Raw genomic sequence first — 20748 nt, forward strand, 5'->3', positions numbered from 1 at the left:
GTTCTGATGCCATCTGCTGCTCAACATGAGTAACTTCATATCATTTGTTTTAAATTAATTGCTCTTTGGGGTGTAGCAAGGTGTGTGACTCACTGAAATGGCCCCAGAATAAAGAGGAGAGATTTTTCTTTATTAGAATGATTAGAGAGGAAAAATGCTCCTAATGTTAAACTGGAGTGAGAACCATTTGAAAACCCAGTGGCAGCAAAGTAAATCGAAACTCTGTAACTAGCACAGTATTCCACAGCATGTGATGGTAGCACATTGCCACAGTGAATCATAGAATCAGAGGACTGGAAGGGACCTCAAGAGGTCATCTACTCTAGTCCCCTGCACTCATGGTAGGACTAAGTATTATCTAGACCAGGGGAGGGCAAACTACAGCCCGCAGATCCTGCCCATCCGGGCTTTCAATCTGGCCTGCAGGATTGCCAGCCCCGTGGCGCAGTGGGGCTAGAGTGGGCTCCCTGTCTGCCCTGGCCCTGCACCACTCCTGGAAGCAGCCAGCACCACGTCCCTGCGGCCCCAGGGATGGGGGCAGAGGGCTCCATGTGCTGCCCTGGTCTACAGGCATCGCCCCCTGCAGCTCCCATTGGCCAGGAATGGGGAACTGCAGCCAATGGGAGCTTTGGGTGTGGACCCCACAGATGAGGGCAGCATGCAGCGGAGCCGACTACCCCACCGCAGCCCCAGGAGCGACTTCCAGACATGCTGGCCACTTCCAGGAGTGGCACGGGGCCACGGCATTAGCCCCCGCTGTGTGCTGCTGCCACCCTAGAGCCGCTTGAGGTAAGTAGTGCCAGGCCAGAGCTCTCACCCCGCACCCCAGCCTCCTGCCCTGAGCCCCCTGCCGCACCCCTTCTGCACCACAACTGCCCGCCCTGAGCCCCCTTCTGCACCCCAACCCCTTGCCCTGAGCCCCTTCCTGCACACCGCACGCCCTCCCACACCCCGTACTCCCTCCCCCACCCCAGCCCCCTGCCCCAGCCCTACATTCATGGCCCTGCACACAATTTCTCCACCCAGATGTGGCCCTCTGGCCAAAAAGTTTGCCCACCCCTGACCTAGACCATCCCTGACAGGTGTTTGTTTAACCTGCTCTTAAAAATCTCCAGTGATGGAGATTCCACAACCTCCCTTGGCAATTTATTCCAGTGCTTAACCACCCTGACAGTTAGGAAGTTTTTCCTAATGTCCAACCTAAACTGCCCTTGCTGCAATTTAAGCCCAGTGCTTCTTGTCCTATCATCAGAGGTTAAGGAGAACAATTTTTCTTTCTCCTCCTTGTTAAAATCTTTTATGTACTTGAAAACTGTTATCATGTCCCCTCTCAGTCTTCTCTTCCACAGATTAAACAAACCCAGTTTTTTCAATCTTCCCTCGTAGGTCACGTTCTCTAGATCTTTAATCATTTTTGTTGCACTTCTCTGGACTTCCTCCAATTTGTCCACATCTTTCCTGAAATGTGACGCCCAGAACTGGACACAATACTCCAGCTGAGGCCTAATCACTGCAGACTAGAGCAGAAGAATTACTTCTTGTGTCTTGTTTACAACACTCTTGCTAATACATCCCAGAATTATGTTTGCTTTTTTTGCAACAGTGTTACACTGTTGATTCATATTTAGCTTGTGGTCCACTATGACCCCCAGATCCCTTTCCGCAGTACTCCTTGATGTCTGTGGCCCTTCCTCTCTGGCACAGACCTTACATTAGTGATCCACACCTTTTTAATCTTGAGGCTAGTTGTTTGCGTGCTGTATTTAGGGGCTAATCTTTAAAAGAACCCAGAATCTTGAGCTAGTGCAGAATATGTCAGCACATATCTTGAGTGGGGCGAACTGTGATAAGTATATTTAACACTAAAAGAAAAGGAGTACTTGTGGCACCTTAGAGACTAACCAATTTATTTGAGCATGAGCTTTCGTGAGCTACAGCTCACTTCATCGGATGCATACTGTGGAAATTGCAGAAGACATTATATACACAGACACATGAAACAATACCTCCTCCCACCCCACTCTCCTGCTGGTAATAGCTTATCTAAAGTGATCATCAAGTTGGGCCATTTCTAGCACAAATCCAGGTTTTCTCACCCTCCGCCCCCCCCCACAGACAAATTCACTCTTTTGCTGGTAATAGCCGAGAAACTGCTGAATTGGAATTCATTTGCAAATTGGATACTATTAATTTAGGCTTAAATAGAGACTGGGAGTGGCTACGTCATTATGCAAGGTAGCCTATTTCCCCTTGTTTTTTCCTACCCCCCCCCCCCCCCGACGTTCTGGTTAAACTTGGATTTATGCTGGAAGTGGCCCACCTTGATTATCATGCACATTGTAGGGAGAGTGGTCACTTTGGATGAGCTATTACCAGCAGGAGAGTGAGTTTGTGTGTATATGGGTATGGGGGAGTGAGAAAACCTGTATTTGTGCTGGAAATGGCCCACCTTGATTTTCATGCAGGTTGTAAGGAGAGTGGTCACTTTGGATAGGCTATTACCAGCAGGAGAGTGAGTTTGTGTGTGTGGTTTTTGGAGGGGGGTGAGGGGGTGAGAGAACCTGGATTTCTGCAGGAAATGGCCCACCTTGATTATCATACACATTGTGAAGAGAGTGGTCACTTTGGATGGGCTATTACCAGCAAGAGAGTGAGTTTGTCTGTGGGGGGGGCAGAGGGTGAGAAAACCTGGATTTGTGCTGGAAATGGCCCAACTTGATGATCACTTTAGATAAGCTATTACCAGCAGGAGAGTGGGGTGGGAGGAGGTATTGTTTCATGGTGTCTGTGTATATAATGTCTTCTGCAATTTCCACAGTATGCATCCGATGAAGTGAGCTGTAGCTCACGAAAGCTCATGCTCAAATAAATTGGTTAGTCTCTAAGGTGCCACAAGTACTCCTTTTCTTTTTGTGAATACAGACTAACACGGCTGTTACTCTGAAACCTATATTTAACACTGGCATGCTGTGCCCTGCCCTGCTTATCTGCTACTCCCAGGTGTAGTTCAAATTGTTTCTTACGACTGCTAAATTCCACAATAGTTTAGGATTTATTTAATCTAGTGATCCCCTCTGTCTCACCACAGCAACTATGGTTCATCAGGCCAATTTTGGTTTCATTTTCTTGAGTGTTTAAACTCTTGATGTGTGCTGATTGAGGGATCAACCCTTCAGTATTTCTCTGACTAGATCGAACCTTAAGTAACAAATATAATTGCAGATAGGAAAGACAAAATATAAATCATCATGCTGTTTAAGCTTAATGCCTCCCAATCACAGGATAGCATCTTCCCACCTGCCCTGACATGGGAGTGTCATGGAAGTGCTGACCTTTGGTCAGGCCAGTGACTTAAGCAGCTTGGGCCTTGTGGGAAATAGAGGGTAGGTGGGAGGAAGCAGTGGGGTGAGAAGAGGGGATGGGGGGAATTTGGGATGTGCAGAGCTGCGGCGGCCAGAGAAAGAGGTGACTTTCCCCAGCTCCAGGGCCGTGGCTGCTGGGGAGAGACAGCCCTCCTTCCCGGCCCCAGCTCTGTGGCTGCTGTGGCAGGGGAGAGGGGGAGAGACCCCCCCTTCTTCCCAGCTTGAGGGCTGCTGCAGCGAGGGCACATCCATCGCAATAGCGCTTTATCCAAAACATTTTACAATAGTTAATTAATGGTACAAACAACATTTGGAACGATGATTAAGTGGTCTGCTGAGACCCTCAGCAATTTTCAAGTGGTCCGTGGAAAAAAAAAGTTTGAGAACCACCGATTTAGAGGATATGTCTACACAGCACCCAAAAAAAAAAAAATGTTCTTAACTGGGAGTAGCCTACCTCCATTAGCTGGCTCAGGTTAAAATAGCAGACAAGACATGGCAACTTGCCTTGTAACTCTGATTAGCAGCTCAAGTGTAACAGGGCAGCCTGGGGTTGAACCCAAGTTAAAGTTGTGTCTTTACTGCTATTTTAAGTTAACGCACATTTTTGTGCATAGACCAGTGATTCTCAACCTTTCTAGACTAGTATACCCCTTTCACGAGTCAGATTGTCGTTGCATACCCCAAGTTTCACCTCACTTAAAAGCTACTTGCTTACAAAATCAGACATACAAATATAAAAGTGTCACAGCACCCTATCGCTGAAAAACTGCTTACTTTCTTAGTTTGTACTGACTTTGCTCATGCTTTTTATGTAGGCTGTTGAAAAACTAAGCAAACATCTAGATGAGTTGATGTGCCCCCTGGAACACCTCTGGGTACCCCTAGTGTAGGTGAATCCTAAGTGAAGCCATTGGTGGTGAAAAAGTTATTACAGTGAAAATGATTCACCCCTCTCTGCTGGCCTGTAGTGTCTCCAAATGATACATTTCTTGCCTCTAGATGTTGTTTCAGCTTTCACTCTGAATGATGAAGGGCCACATCCTGTCTGTCATCTATGGCAGTGCAAAGACCTGGACTGGTGCTGCTCCTTTGCAGAAAGCATGGCTGGATGTGGAGGTCCACAGCCACTGTATGCTGTGAAGCTTTGCAAATTTTGATTACAGTGCAGCAGTCCAGAGAGTTGTGGGGCTGAGGTGGGACCAGGGCCGATGGATCTGTGGTTTATGGATCCGTCTGCCATTCTCCTCCTCCGCCATGGGGACTGGTACAAATTTGCAGCTGCAGTTGTGGCCACAGTAGTTGCTCTGGGGCTTATGGAAGAGGCCTCCTCACTTCAGCCTCAATCCATTATCCCTATGACTCAAGCTGCACACTAGTTCTAGGACTATATAGTCTTTCCCTCTCATGGATGGCTGCATACATGTTCCTGAACATGCGATACATCATGATAGCATTCTGAGTATGCATGGTATAAAATATACTTGCACATATGTCACTCATGCATCCTTCTGCCTCAGAATTCATTCTCTTGTGTTGCAGCTTTGTGCCCGAGTCTCCTTCCTCAGAAAGCAATGTTGTTTCAACAAGGAAGCAGCCACCAAATAGCCGGCTGTCTTCTCTCACTTCTCAAACGGAACCTGCCTCCATGATCGATCAGCACCATTCCTTAAAAGACCAAAGGAGCACAAGTTTGGACCGTTCCAGCACTGATATGGATTCAACTGATGGTATTGAGGGACCCCTTCCAGCAGATACTTACCTTGAGGAGAAAACCATTGACTTCTCCTTCATTGATGTAAGTCTCCATAAAGGGAAAGAGTTGTTCATTTTTAAGTACGTTACCTATATTGTTAGCAAAATGCTATGCCATGTCTTCTCCCAACTTTATGTTCAACCTTGTGCTATGCTTCTTTATCCATTAAGGCTTCTTTATTGACGACTTGTGTGAAAAGTTCAAGATAAATTGCAATGAAAGTTCTTGTGACTGCCCTTCCTATTAAGTCTGTGTGAATTCTATTAAGAGTCCAAAGGGACAATGGTTTGCACTTCAGCTGGTCATTTTTCAGTCTGCTCCTAGGAGAGTGCTGTGTAAAAGAGTGTAATGGCTCTAGGAAATGGAAGCCATACATTTCTGAGACAACATAGTTAAGTGATACAAATTGCTAGTGCTCACCATGCTGTGAGAAATGCAGATTAAGCTACAGATATTGGATTTGAATACTACTTTTCTAATTGACAATGGGACCATCTTTCTGCAGTCTTTTAAAAATCATATTCCTAAAATGATTTTAGTTTAAAGAGGATCTTTTGAGAAATTGAGAATCCTGAATTACACAGGAATGTTGGTAATATAGTGCCTAGTCATGCAGACTGTACTCTGCTTTAGTGCTATATGAGAGCATACCTAGAGATAATGTGGATTTCTCCTTTCAGGTACAGTCTCTCTGTGAATTAAGAATTTATCTTGAATAAGAGTTACTCATCTTTTATTATATGTCAGCTAGTGGCAGATACTGTAGAAAGCTTCCTATGAATGTTACGTCTCTCTCTCTCTCTCTCTCTCTCTCTCTCTCTCTCTCTCTCTCTCTCACACACACACACACACACACACACACACACACACACACACACACACACACACACACACACACACACACACACACACACACACACACACGTTTTGTAGTACAGCTTTACAGCTTTGGGGAAGAAGGAATGTAGAGTGTTGGCAGAAGCCGCTACAATGCATCTATTTACATATTAGTGTGGCTGTCCTAAATAGCAGTAGTGTAGCTAAACGGCAGACTGCACTGTAAAATGTCTGAAGGAGGCTAACACTTTCTCTTCCCGTAACTAAGGATAATTGTCCAGATCCTGGGCAGTGCAGCACAGCGGTTTCACACCTTACTGCCAGGGGATTCTGGGTGTAGGGTACCTTGCAGTGGGCTCTGCTATAGGACCATAGATCCCATCCTCCCAGCAGCTGCAAGTGCCATTTCAAAACAGTGATGACTTTAAGCAGAACTGTTGAAGTCTAGAAGGCCCCTGTGCTGTTTGGGTGAATGGCTAGTTTCTGAACTGAGAACTTTTAAAATATTTATTTTAAAATAGAAGTTTTCACAGGGGAGGATGGAGGGCCCAGGGCCTCTGGGAAAAGACTCAGTCATAATCAGCAATGAATTATATCACTAAATATAACTGCAGCGGCCTTTGCTCTACTGTAATCCATTCAGTTTTCCTTTGTGTATGGAGATGGCATCGTTTTAAATAACTGATTATCTCCTTTTTACCAAAGGCCATGGTATTTAACTTTCAGTCTTTTTGTTGCTGGCAAACAGCTTGACATTTCTGAGGATGGGGACCAATCAGAGCTGGGAAAATATAGCAGAGGGAGAGAGAGAGTTGCATAATCACTTTACGGTTTTGCAAATCCCTGCCTTCTGATTGGCTGATGGCCATTGTTACCTAGTAAGAGCACACAGATTATCATAGTTTGGTTATTGAAAAATAACTCTGCAGTGATTATACAGATCAGACATCCAGAACCAAGCAGAGTTCAGGGAACTGTCCAAATGGGAAACCACTGTAGTTCCATATCGCATCTTAGCACTCTGAGTAAATTCGATTTAATTGGAGTTTAAAATAACAGTGATAATAATTAAAACAAAAGTAGTCCTAATTAAGCTGAAATATGGTTATGCTTAAAAATAAGACCTGAAGTAGTTATGGAATGAACTGCTCTATTTTCAGACTAATTGAAATTGCCACATTTGAGGGTAACCCTTTTTCTCTTTAAAAGCAAACTTCTATACTGGATTCCAGCGTCCTGAAAACCCGTGTGCAGCTCAGCAAAAGGATTCGCCACCGGCCACCTAGCTCCCATTCGCTCAGGAGAAGCAGACAGATAGAATCTGAAAACAAACTCTCTGCGATGCAGGAGACTGACAGCACTTGGATGTTTAAAGACTCCACAGGTATCCCTCTCAGTCCTGTGAAATAATTAGTCATGGTGCTGCGGGGTTGGAGATATATTATGTCCTCCATAGAATCTTCTCTCTCCTTTGAGCTAATGTCCCTGTGGGTACTCAGCTTTAGTTGTGTGTGCACCTTCAGAGATTTTTGTCAGCAGTGTGTGCAGGTCCACGTGTCTTTGTGCTTCAGCCTGAGGATATACAGTGCGGGGTGGACTCCAGTTCCTTCTCAACCACCTGTGACTAGAGGTGTCCACTAACTTAGCATACCTACCTTGTTTTTTTCCTTGTTGTTCCTATTATTTTATTAATGTTAGTCACTTATTTTAGTTTGTTGTTTTATATTTTCTTTCCCCACCAAAAGTTCTGTGGTTTAGCGGGTCCCCCCTTTTTGTTCCATGGTCAGGGCCTCTTGCCCTTGGCCCCTGTTCATTTGCGGCCTTTCTTCCTTGGGTGTGCCCAAAACCCTGGGCTTCAAACCCTGACAGACCTGACACAGGTCCTTTCCCCTCAACAATGGGCATTCCAGCTGTCATGGAGAGTCTCAAATCCTGTCAAAGTGCAAGTCTGCTTTAGCTTCAAGAGCAGATCCGGGAACCTGAGAGAGGCTGAAGTTGCTCCTTATTGAGCATTCACTTTTGAGACCCACCACCACTTCAGAGTCCAAATCTTCCCCTGCACCTTTCCACCCTCTCACCCATACACTGGGGTCAGCCTCTTAGGCCGGTCCAGTGATTTCTTCAGCTTCAGTGAGCAGAGATGAAGGGACACATTTGAAGACTTCAGAATCTACTAAAGAGAAAATACCTTGATCCCCGGATGGGAGAAATTGGCCCAGAGACCAGGAAATAGGGAGACCTTGCCTCACAGTATGGGTAATGCCGAGGCTTATAGTTCCTCTGGTACCAAGAGGTTGGTACCTCCAAAAAAGGCTTCTAGCACACTGTGTACCAAGAAGTCTCTCAGCAAACAAGTGGTAGCCTCATTGGAGCCCTCCAAGCAGAGGGAGGGACTCTTTGAAGAAAGCATCTTTGACCTCTTCCTTGAGCCATGGCCATAAAGGGCGTAGGACCATACCATCCATACCCTCTCCAGTACCACTCGACGGATCTCAACCTGAGGATCAGTGTCTAAGAGCTCTGATACTGGTTGGATTTCTTTCTCAAGAGGCTCTCCAAGTGTCAGTAGAGCCCAAATTCCCTCTCCTGAGGAGTACCAAGAAGGATTTTTGCCAGTACTGATGTACCCTCTGGCACTGGTATATCCTCCAGTACTGCTTAGCTCCTCCGCTGAATACAAGGGATGACACTTTCTCAGACTCAGACATTTCCCTACAGGATTCTACCACCTTTCCTGTGCTATATCCTAAGGATGAGACCACAGGAACCAGTTGACGTCTGACCCGTCAGCCTTGGCAATAGCAACCTGGAGGTCCCTCTCCCTTTCCTTATGCCCTGCCACTTTGGGCTTTCTGGAACCCTTGGATCCTGTCTGGTGATCAGTTCTATAGAGTGTCACCACTGATACCCCAGAACCCTCTTCCCAAGGAAGATCCTTTAGAAGAACAAGAGCTGCGGGCAGAGGAGAAGGCACTACCATCTAATAAATCCTCTTCCTTACGAGACAAGGCAATTATGTTCCCTCCCCCATCCTACGTGGGTGACTTCAAAGACTTCCAAGAATGGATGAAGAGGGTGGCTGAGGCTTTAACAATCCCTTGGAGGAGATACAAGAACCGCAGCACTCCTGGTGCATGTTGGACATACCTCTCCTCAAGGTGAGGTAGCCTTGCCTATTAATGATGCCCTCTAGCCTCCAGCCCGTACACTATGGCAAACAATAGCTACTGCCTTGCCTCCATGCAAGCAGGCTGACAAGAAGCACTATGTACCAGCCAAGGGGTCAGAGTGCCTTTTCTCCCATCTCATCCCAAACTCTCTGGTAATCAATGCCATTAATAAGAGAAGCAGGCAACGTTGGTCTAGATCAGAGGAGGGCAAACTACGTCCCGTCAAGGCTTTCAATCCGGCCCGTGGGATTGCCAGCCCCATGGTGCACGGGGCTAAGGCAGACTCCCTGCCTGCCCTGGCCCTGCACCACGTCCCTGTGGCCCCTGGGGGAGGGAGGAGCAGATGGCTCCACGTGCTGCCCTTGCCTGAAAGCACCGCCCCCTGCAACTCCCATTGACCGGGAACGGGGAACTGCGGCCAATGGGAGCTTCGGGTGTGGTACCCGCAGGTGAGGGCAACGCGCGGTGGAGCCGCCTGCCCCACCCCCAGGAGCCACTGCCGGACATGCTGGCCATCCTGGAGCTGCTTGGGGTAAGCAGCACTGGGCTGGAGCCGCACCCCAAACCCTTCCTGCACCCCGCACTCCAACCCTGTGCCCTGAGCCCCCTGCCACACCCCGCAGCCCTCCTGTGCCCCAACCCCTTGCCCTGAGCCCCCTCCTGCATATTGCAGACCCTTCTGCACCCCACATTCCCTCCTACACCCCAGCCCCCTGCCGCACCCCTCCTACAGCCCAACCCCTTGCCTTGAGCCCCTTCCTGCATACTGCACACACTCCCTCCCACATCCCAACCCCCTGCCAAGCCCTACATTCATGGCCCTGCATACAATTTCCCCACCCAGATGTGGCCCTCGGGCCAAAAACTTTACCCTCGCCAGTCTAGATCAACACCTTACAACAATGATCTTAAGCTCCTGCACCTTTTTGGCCACAAAAGCTACTCTTTGGTTGCCCTGGGTAGCCAGCTATCATGCCTTGATGGCAAAGTACAACGGTATGAACTATAGCAAATGTTCTCGCTTTTGCCACAAGAGCAGAAGGAGCAGTTTCAAGCCCTCATCACCAAAGGCGATTGTCAAAGCGTGTTTACGGTCTTCTCTCAATCAGCTGACACAGCCTCCGGTTCTATGGTAACCACCATAGTTATGCATCAACCTTATAGCTGCAGTCCTCTGGACTCCCCAGGGAAGTACAGAATACAGTGGAGGATCTTAAGGCTCAATGGATGGGAGAAAAGAGTGTACGATCAAACTAGCCCCTTCTGCTGGTTTCTGTTTCAGGGACATGAAGAGCAAGTTATCCCAGCTATTGCATGGTTGAGTATGCCGACTGCTCTGTTCTCATGTTGCTAGTAACTGGCTGCACTTGCGTGCATGATTAGTGATCTGACTCAATACAAAATGCAGTGTTCATTTTAAGACATCGAATCAGAAATGTTAATATTACAAAGCTACAGCTGTTTTTGGTTCAAGCTGTGACCTCTGATGATCATTGTGCAAAGCCAAAATGTAGTAATTTCCAAGTAAGAGGCCAGTGAATGTGAGCGGACTGAGCTATTGTAAACTTAACTGTAACATACACACGTGTGCTTTGATGCTTTAATGTATAAACGGAGCAATTCAGAAGCAATAGCTGAATTAATTTAAGTATGCAATTCTGCCCTTTTACAGCCCTAATAAACAGAGTCTCTCTACCATTAGGTATTTACAGTGTGCCCAACGCCATGGTATGAATGCTTAATCATGTCAAATAACTTCCACTGAGTCTTCATGATTCTACTGTTACATTGTTACATAGGAAGAGGGTTATGAGGTCAAGGCATAGACAGGAAGTTTGCTGACCAACTTGCTTTGTTTCTATTTAAATGCGTCTGGGGTGAAATAACATCTGGTCATTGTAATTTTTGTTAGAAGAGAAATCTACAAAACAGGAAGAGTCTGATGAGGAAGAAAAAATACACCGAACTGAGAGATCCTCAGCTGTGCAACCTCAGAGGCTTCCTGTTTTTCCAGGCATGGACCACTCTGTTCTTAAGGTGAAGATAGACAGATCATACTTGATTAGGTCGGGGTCCATCTAGTCCAGTATCCCATGATTGACAGCGGCCACCATCAGATGCTCTCCAGCAGAAGGTGCAAGAATCCCTGAAAGGGCAATTTATATATTAACCCAGCGGTTCTCAGACTGTGGGTCGGGACCCCAAGTGGGTCGCGATCCCATTTTAATGGGGTCGCCAGAGCTGGCTTAGACTTGCTGGGGCCAAAGCCAAAGCGTGAGCCCCACCTCCCGGGGCCGAAGCCTGAGGACTTCAGCCCTGGGCGCCGGGACTCGGGTTACAGGCCCTCTGCCTGGGGTGAAGCCCTTGAGCTTTGGGTTTGGTCCCCACACCGAGGGCAGTGGGGCTTGGGCGGGCTCAGGCTTTGGTCCCCGCTCCTGGGGTTGTACAGTTATTTTTGTTGTCAGAAGGGCATTGTGGTGCAATGAAGTTTGAGAACCCCAAACAGTTCAGAGGAGAAAACTTGATGATCTATTAGATGGCCTAAAACTTATAGCAATGTTGTAAATAGTTTTTTCACTCATTGACCATGTATTATTGATAGAAATATTGGCAGTGGTTTAAAAGGAAATTTAACTTCATAATAGTTTGTGTATGTTTTTTCACAACAGCTTAGATTTATGGTAAATTCCATTATAAATGTATGCAGTTTATGGATTTCAGGCTTGTGCTTTCTGCTGCTTCATATGCCAGTGAAATGATTTGAGTGATCAGATTGTCCTCCAAGGAAATCTAAAAGCAGTTTTTTTAAAAATAAACCTTTCTTCTAGGCTCAGCTTCGGAAAAGACAAGAGCCCGAGAGTCCCAGTGAAATAAATTCTGCACAGCTATTTAAATCCCAGTTCCAGCAAGGAGCTCCTGGTGGCAGGGTACTGCCCTCTAGTGCTGAGAAGGAGAACAGGTGAGAGAGCTGTTTAAATCCCAGCAAGCAGTAAATTCAGAAATAGCTGGTCATTTCATTGCTAGGATCCTAGAAGGATATGGCTTATTTTGTTTTTGTTTCTGTAATGAGGTATTGTCATTGTAGGATAAAGTTTATTTTGCTGTGTCCTTAGGTCAGAAGAAATGTCTCCTCAATGGCTGAAAGAGCTGAAATCGAAGAAGAGACAGAGCCAGCACGAGAATCAGGTTTGAGAAGGTACAGTACAGCAAAAATAGAGGTGTTACTCTGTAGAATTTGCATCTGACTGCTTTGCTGTGAAGTCTCCTGTCTTTTCAGCCAAAAGAGATTCTTAGTTGATGGAAAAAGTAACATGCAGTTACCTTTAGCCCTTGCAGTCTGGCAGAAACAATGTTTGTTCAAGTATTCTCACCCTATTTCCACAGGGTCTGGGTAAGCTCTTGCTGTGACTGGTACAGCCATGTGGCTGGACATGCAGCAGACACATCTTTGCAATGCTCAAGCCCCTTAAAGCTGATGCTAGTGATCTGAAGCTTTGAGTGGAAAATCTGTTCTGAACCTGCCTGTACACTGACTCTGCAAGCAAAGAGTATACACATGTTGTATGTAACTGTGCACTCTGTCCAAGACAGTAAAATATTTCCATAATGAAGCAGATCCGATTTCATTGGAATTTACTGTACAGATTATGCTGTTTTCCCCTTTCCCTTGTTGTTGTTTAGCCTTATTTACTACCCCAGATGAAGGCACTATTAACTTCTCAGCAGGCAATTCTATGATGATAACATTCATCATTCTGCTAATTTCATAACAATATGTAGAGTCCTACTACTAAGTGTTGTCATTGTTTAATGGGCAGGTTCTGCAGATAGCTATTTAAACCATTGGAGCACTTGGTTTCAGTGATGCTCTTAATAGTTCATATGCAATTTAATAACACAAAATAGCTTGCAACTGCTGCTGCTGCACCAGCAACACGCAAAGAGCATCCTCAATGGTGCACACGTGTCACAGAGACTTGAGTCCCGAGGGTGATGGGGTTGGTTACATTTATGAACAATGTCATACAGCAGCTATTCAAACAGCTTCTGTGTTTTATTTCCTTTTCAGACACCGATTATGACTAGGAAAAGACCGAGAAGTATAACAGAAGCCTTAACTCATCTGAACCTAAAATTCACACATCATGCTGCTGCTGTTTGCTTCCTGCCTCGACTGCTATGTGCATGGTGCCTTCCTGCTTTGTGGAGAAAGCTGCTTAATATTCATAGACAAATACAAAGCTGTATCTTCTCAGATAGGGAAGGATATAGTCACTTTAGAACTACCTGATGTAAGAGATGGTGCAGCATAGTTAGTACCTCAGAAGGTCTTGCCAGAGGGTAACATTTGTTCTAGGAAATACGGCGCATCAGAAAAAGTCCCCTTGCCTTCAAACAAAGATGACATCTCTGCAGAATTAAGCTATGTTCAGTAACTCAAGCATGTGAATGCTAGTAGGCATGTCAAGTGTAAAGGCTGGGGTTTGTATTTGTTTATGAAAATAACAAAATTTTAAATTATATTCATCTTTCTTGTGAACTAATAGTGGTTCCTATTCAGAATGAAGTTTGTGGAAGAGAGAGTGAAAGAACAAATCCTGTTTACTGCCATATTAAAAAATGAAACTTGACTGATATTTTTTTAAAGATATTTTTGATTGGCTGATGCTTGCACATGATCTGCTGATCAGGCAGATCAAGTTGATTTTTAGATTGAGCATAAAGTTAATTTTTCATTCTTTAACTGAGATTGTCTGGTCTGTCAGCATGTAGTATAATTGCATCATTAGAATGTCATATTCTTAGGATGATAAAGCAATAATGTCAACCAATTCTCTTTAAAAATAGATGTAAATATTGTTTTTATTACTCAAAAAGAAGAGACGAGGAAGGATGTATAGTCTTGTCAATATGAGGGTTCCAGGTAATTGTTGAATGTCATTCTAGAAGCACCTCAGATTGTCCCACTGGATATTTTTATTAGTTACCTTTGTAAATATCAGTTTTAAGTGTTTATTTTTATGCTGATTTTGTAGGATAACCGAAATGCAATCTCTCACTTCTCAACTGTTTGTTGAAATGATCTGTACATTTTACTTCGGTAAGACCAAATGTTGGTGTGTTAGCAATGTAGATAATACGAACATCACAACACAGATGCGTCAGTCACATCAGAAGAGTTCTGATGTCTTTGGATCCAGATTCTGAAATTGGCAAGATTTTTTTTTAACCGAGAAGTTCATTTATAAGTAAATTATAAATGGATACTGTATTTAAAATATGTATTAGTTATTTACTTTTCCCCAAGTGCTCTTTCCAGAAAATCTTTAAAAATATACGCTAATGGGAAAGCTCATTCTGTAAGGTAGGGCCCCCCCCCAGGACTCCGATAAGGAGAGCAAGTGACATGGAAAGGAGAATTGAGTCAAAGCAGACGAGCTCTTTCTATTCTGCTGTTCTCGTAACCTTCTGTGGCAAACTGTTCGGGCCTGATCAGTCAGATATGATGAAGCTGCACACAGTTGCATTCTGGGAGCAAAACACAGAGTTCGCTGTCTACTGCACTGCAGTTCTTGTCTCCTGCTGAAAGGATATTATATAAATTAAATGTTAAAAACCGGGCACTTGCACGCATTTTCCCTTTTCCTGCTCAGTGTTTCAGAAGGCTTGTCTTATGTGGTACTACCACAGCAGTGCACCTGCTAGCCAAAGGGTAACCTTTGTCTGCCATCCGTCAAGTTTTAGCTGCCATAAACCATGTGCCAACTTGTTTCCTAAAGAAGTCACAAATGAGGTGATTTCACTCCCAGCCTGTATTTCAGTAAATAACTGCAGTATGTCAAGAGATATGACCAGTATGCTCTTCTCTCTTTTACTATCAGAATTCTAACAGTAGCACCCATTATTTTATAGAAATACAAATTAATATTTTTTCACTTCAAAATAAAAATGTCTTTGTTCAGTTCTTTGCCCTGCTCCATGTAAGAGAGGTGACAATGCCAGATACACTGTTTTACAGTTTCTTCTGCCACAGCTCAGTGAATTCTCAAATATTACTGCCAAACGGAGTCACGCTTCTGCCCTCTTTCATGTGGATAACCTCCCCTTTCCCCTCCCCCCGTCCATAAGGGGAAGGGGGAGAAGTTTCCAGAGGAGCGCAATTGTCCAAACTATTAAAGAGACACTGTTGACTGCTTTTTAAAACTAGTTGTATATATTTTCTGCCCATTGTTTATGTGGTGTGGGACTTGTTTTTATTTTGGAAATGTAACTTTTAGGCAAGCTTTGTATTTTCCTGTGCTTGTAATGCATCAGCCAGCTTGTTTTGTCAGTTGTGTACCAGATGTTCTTGATGGTGTTGGTGTGTACAATTTGAACAGTATTAGCTGCAGGGTTTTTAGGTGTGACAGAAGAATGTTAGTCACTTTTAATTTCCCTTCCTAAGCGTGAGTGGCTTTTTTTTTTTAAGGTATTCAAAACCCAAATAAATTTATTTGTGACCATAAAAATGCTGAGGGAGGTTTAATTTTAGGATTGAGCAACTTGATAGTGTCTCTTTAATGACAAAAAGAAAAGGAGTACTTGTGGAAAAGTACTCCTTTTCTTTTTGCGAATACAGACTAACATGGCTGCTACTCTGAAACCTGTCTTTAATGACAGAACATTTTGTCTAACGCTTCCTGATGCAACAAAATGAAAGTCACAAACTCTTTAGATGGTCAGCTGCAGTGTTTTTGCTGTGCATTCTGATATACTGAGGGGATTGGTTTTGCATATTGGCAAAGCCCTTTGAATGAGTATGTGTTTCCATTTCTCTATGGACAATGCACTGAAATTTACTGCAGTTTTACTGCTAGTGAGAAATGTTTAATCTTATATATGTCTGACAAAAAAAATCTTTAGGATAAGGTTGAATGGGATAGTGTTTTTTTTCTGATCTTTTATTTCTTCATATTGTATGTGAATTAAATATCTATTTTCTCTGGTGACTCCAGGTTCCCATCATGTAATTATTGAAATCATAAATATTTATTACACATATGATAACATGCTGTAAAACTCCTTTCTTTAGATTAATTACATTTTAATTTCAAATAATGCTTATGAAACTTTTTACTATTTTACTTTAACAATCACAGATTATAACTTGCTGTTAATATGAGCCAGGAATGAGCTCTTACCTGCAGCATGTTCTTCATGTATGATATTTTTTTTTGTATTAAAAACTATTGGAAGCTATGTTAAGAGTAAGTTTTAACTCTTAACTCACTTTTACCTGAACTCTCTTTGTAAGTGTGATAGATGGAGATAGCTGGTGTTTGGCATTCACCATTGAATACAAGGTGCTTTTGCAGAAGTATTTTGTTCTTTTTATTTAAGACCATCACAGTTTTATCTGTGTATTTCGTCCCACAGCTGTATTAGTAGATCGATAGTTTCAAAAAGTAAATGTAAATCAGTCTGGTGTATGGAACTTGGAAATACGTCATTAGTGCCCCTTTTTTCACTGAAATTAGGAGAGTCCGCCCCTAGAATTTTAATCCACTTATGTTTTAGGATCAGTACAAGCATGTACATTTCATATTCACTGGAATCGCCAATTGGCCTTTTCTTCTCCTTTATTTGTTTTTGCAAATTCACCTTGTTTATGGCTGTGTATCTTGAGGTTAGTATATACTGAGTCAGTGTTTTTACTGGTTTTGTATTACCTGCTGTACACAAAGATGCTAAATTTCTGCTTTCCATTTTAACATTTTTAACGTGGTTGTGTAGGATTAAAAAACTTGCTTCTTGCTTGCGCAGAGATTTAGCTTCCCACCCTCTGGTATTTTGTTTTGATCACCTAGTTATTGCTGGCAAACTACCAGAAACATTGTATATCAGAAACTGCCCGCTACTAATTCACAAATCATAGAATCAGAGAATTGTAGGGACCTTGAGAGGTCATCTAGTCCAGTCCCTTGTCCTCAAGACAGGCCTAAGTATTATCTAGACCCTCTCTGACAGATGATTGTCTAACCTACTCTTAAAAACTTCCAATGAGGGAGATTTCACAACCTCCCTAGGCAATTTGTTTCAATGCTTAACTACCCTGACAGTTAGGAAGTTTTTCCTAATGTCCAACCTAAACCTCCCTTGCTGCTATTTAAGCCCATAGCTTTTTGTCCTAGCCTCAGAGGTTAACGAGAACAATTTTTCTCCCTCCTTGTAACAACCTTTTATGTACTTGAAAACTGTTATCATGTCCCCCTCAGTCTTCTCTTCTCCAGACTAAACAAATCTAATTCTTTCAGTCTTTCCTCATAGGTCATGTTTCCTAAACCTTTCATCATTTTTATTGCTCTCCTCTGGACTTTCTCCAATTTGTCCACATCTGTTTGCAAACCTTTGCTCAACCATACTATCCAGAGCAGCATTATCAATTAGTTTATAAATAATTTTACATGTTTGTACATGTACTTAATATGCCTGCAATGTGTAAGGTAGTAAACCATGGATGTGGTTTAATGTAAAGTTGCTACATGGAGAGCCCTGCTGTACCAAAATATCACAATAGAGATCCGAGCAATTCTAGGATAAGTTTAATATAAATAGTTTGGAATCCTTTAAAAATCTAGGCACCCAGTGACATTAGCTAGCTTCTTTACACTTTGCATCCTGACTGTGCACACGGCTATGCCCAATACCATCAAAGGTATGTAGTGTAAACTGAGTGTAATTGGCTTTTGAAGGGTCTGTGTCACACATTTTGTTTGAAACTTTGGAACCAAAAGAGTTGATCAGTCCAAACTCCCGTTGCGCCAAATGTCCAAAATGTTACAATTCTGTGATGATAGAAATGTGTTCTAGAAATAAACAAGCAATGTGTTCTATACTGGATAAGAGGAGGAGTTCGGTGAGGGTGTCCTGTGTAGAATACTTGGCATGAATTAGGCATGGTCTGTTTTGTAAAATATCATGGAAGTCATTGAAATGTAATTATTTGGGAGATGCAAATATGTTCAATAGGGCTGTTCTGTGAGTGGTAAAGGATTACTGCTAATTTACTGAAATTTGGTTTTCTTGGACTAGACCAAATGGGTCAGTTCCATAGAATGTTAAACCTCTGTCAATCTAGTTGGGCCCGGTGTCTCTCATTACCATACAAATACCTTTCCGTGTCAGTGAAGTATAAAACCTCTTCAGTCAGGCTAATCTGTAACTGAAGAGTTGATCCAGACTTCTGCAATTGGACAGCAGGTTAAACCGTAAGAGAGAGCACCTGCTATCTCAGGAGGAAAAGAATGTAGTTGACAATGCTGACAATCTTTAAATTCTTTTGCACAGGTTCATATTTAAAACATGAAACAATTTCAGTCTGGAGGTAAATGTTCTTTTCTAATGTTCTTGAATTTAAGTAATACAATAAACAGTATAAAGCAAGCCAACGTGTCCTTGTGGGGCAGGGTGTATTTATATGCTAACATGACCACTCGGGAACCATCTATGAATGTGGAACTCTGCACTATCTTGAAAACTCCTTTCTCTCCTATCTGCCCTTCATATGAACCAATCCATGCTGGTTTGCCATTACAGCATCTGTTTAACTGATGAGACCGTATTGTTCACATGTACTCATCCCATACATAGTGTTAGGAGCTCAGCTCCTTAAACCCATGTCAGAGGGACTCAGATACTACAGTGATGAGGATCATCTAAGTACCTGGTTGGGTAAGGCAAATTCTGTCCTGTGGCACATGTGTGATGCTCTCACTGGGTTCGATGAGATCTACACCAATATCCAAAGGCAGCATTTGGCCTTTAAACATTAGATTAGAAAGGGTCTCCGCTGTTTCTGTATGTTAACTCTGGGCCCCTATTTTTTTGCAAAATATGTCCTCTCTTCTTAGAGCTCACAGCCCACCTCTGCAGCTAAGCTTGCAAGATGCTAACATTGCATTGCTAATTAACCCAACCCATGGACGAAGGGCCAAATCCAGATTTGGTGTAAAGTCTGGTCTTCACTAGGAAAAAAGCATGTTCTGAACTCAAGTTAGCTAACTTGAGGTGCAGTCCTAGTAAAGGCAAGGCAGTTTGTTTGTTGAATCGACTTGCTAGCAGTAAACTGCCTTTTCTTCACTAGGATTCTGCTTTTAGTTACCTAGAATTTTCACTGGAGCCAAGAACACACCTTTTCCCCCCCCGAGTGAAGACCAGGCTTCACTGGTTGGCTACAACCACATTGACATGTGTGGAGTGCTGCCTTTTACAGCGGGTTTGAATATGAACCAATGAGCACAATATTCCGAGTCCTCTGTCATCCAGGATACCAGAGTCTAAGGATATTTGGTCAATGCAGGCTCTTGATTACAATGATACAGGGCAGGGAGAATGTGTGATGAGCCGTATGCGAAATACGTCAGTTCCAGGGTGTGATTGGAAATCCTTTCTCATATCAATGTGCTTTCCCTGAGGCACTTCAAACCACTGTTTGGTCTGTCCCACCCCATGCCATCCCTCAGTTGAAAATATTTTTACCAAACCATGTGTTGACATGATTTTTTCATTCTGTTGAAGGGATTTGGAGAGAAGGGGAGGGTCGTGTGGCTTATGGATTTTCTTCTTACCATATTGAACATGCTGACTGTTATCAAGCCTGTTAAAGGAGCTATTGTATAGATAAAAACTTTTATATCATTCTGCATAGCCTTATAGAACATGTAAATATGGATCACACAATGAATACATGTTGTGCTATAGAAAATATTTTGTACTACATAGTTTCCTAAGTAATACAGATATTCTGTCTATTGTGTATATACTTGTATGACTATGATTCCAAGTTTAGCGTTGCCAGATATTTACAAAAGATGTTGTTTTCTAACAGTGCTGTGAGCATTTCTCAAAGGGATTAAAGAAGCTGACAGCAAGAGGAAATGGAGTTCTGTTAGGAAAGAAAACTCAGTACAATATATTATCCCTACCCTCTGTGATGTTTTGCAACTGCCTTATCTACGTGCATATTCCATGAACTTGGCAAACGAAGCAGGATTTTGGGGCACTTTAGTCATTGCAAAAATAAATGTAAGTGAAGATGTTACCAAGAAAATGAACATATGGGAAAATACTTTTATTTTTAAAGTAAAAAAGAGAAAATTACAGTATCTTGTTTGGTAAAAGATAAAAATGAATTCCATTCCAGTCCCTCCCCTGAGGATTTGTTCTGTACAGAAGTAATTTTATATTTTACAACTAAGAGTTTTCATATCAATAGAAAAGCAGATGAAAATGTGAAAAGGAACTGCAATAAAAGTGAACTACAGTAAACTGCTGTCTATGGTGGATCTTTGCATGTACAAAATGTGTTGCATTCAAACAATGACAATAAATTAGAGTACAAAGCTTGGATGCCAGTTGTATTTAATGGATGCTTTTGCTTTGCTAAGACATTTTAATTATCCCAGCATACCACAATTCCCAGCATAGCTATTATCCCATTAAATCTGGTCATTGTGTAATCTCTCTCACAACCCAGTTTTACCCTTGCGTGTGATTGCCTGTTGCCTGATATGAAGTGATATTGAAAATAGAAAGGGACAGAAGTACCTTTGAAAGGGGAACTTCCCCTTCCCCATTTAGATAC

The 20748-nt window shown here is 43.1% G+C and overlaps 1 protein-coding gene across 4 annotated transcripts in view; it reads left to right on the forward strand.

Moving 5' to 3' along the window:
- The window catches only part of KIAA1671 (KIAA1671 ortholog), a 152297-nt gene extending 131791 nt beyond the window's left edge, over positions 1 to 20506 (forward strand). For all 4 annotated transcript variants that reach the window (XM_074973256.1, XM_074973257.1, XM_074973259.1 and 1 more), the window contains 6 exons: positions 4905 to 5160; positions 7165 to 7339; positions 11038 to 11162; positions 11954 to 12084; positions 12239 to 12321; positions 13195 to 20506. In XM_074973256.1, the coding sequence (XP_074829357.1) occupies positions 4905 to 5160; positions 7165 to 7339; positions 11038 to 11162; positions 11954 to 12084; positions 12239 to 12317 (766 nt within the window). In that variant the 3' untranslated portion in view covers positions 12318 to 12321; positions 13195 to 20506. The remainder of the gene's footprint in view (positions 1 to 4904; positions 5161 to 7164; positions 7340 to 11037; positions 11163 to 11953; positions 12085 to 12238; positions 12322 to 13194) is intronic.
- Positions 20507 to 20748: the final 242 nt, after the last annotated feature.

The sequence above is a fragment of the Natator depressus genome, chromosome 15 (assembly GCF_965152275.1).
Source record: "Natator depressus isolate rNatDep1 chromosome 15, rNatDep2.hap1, whole genome shotgun sequence".
Lineage (NCBI taxonomy): Eukaryota > Metazoa > Chordata > Testudines > Cheloniidae > Natator > Natator depressus.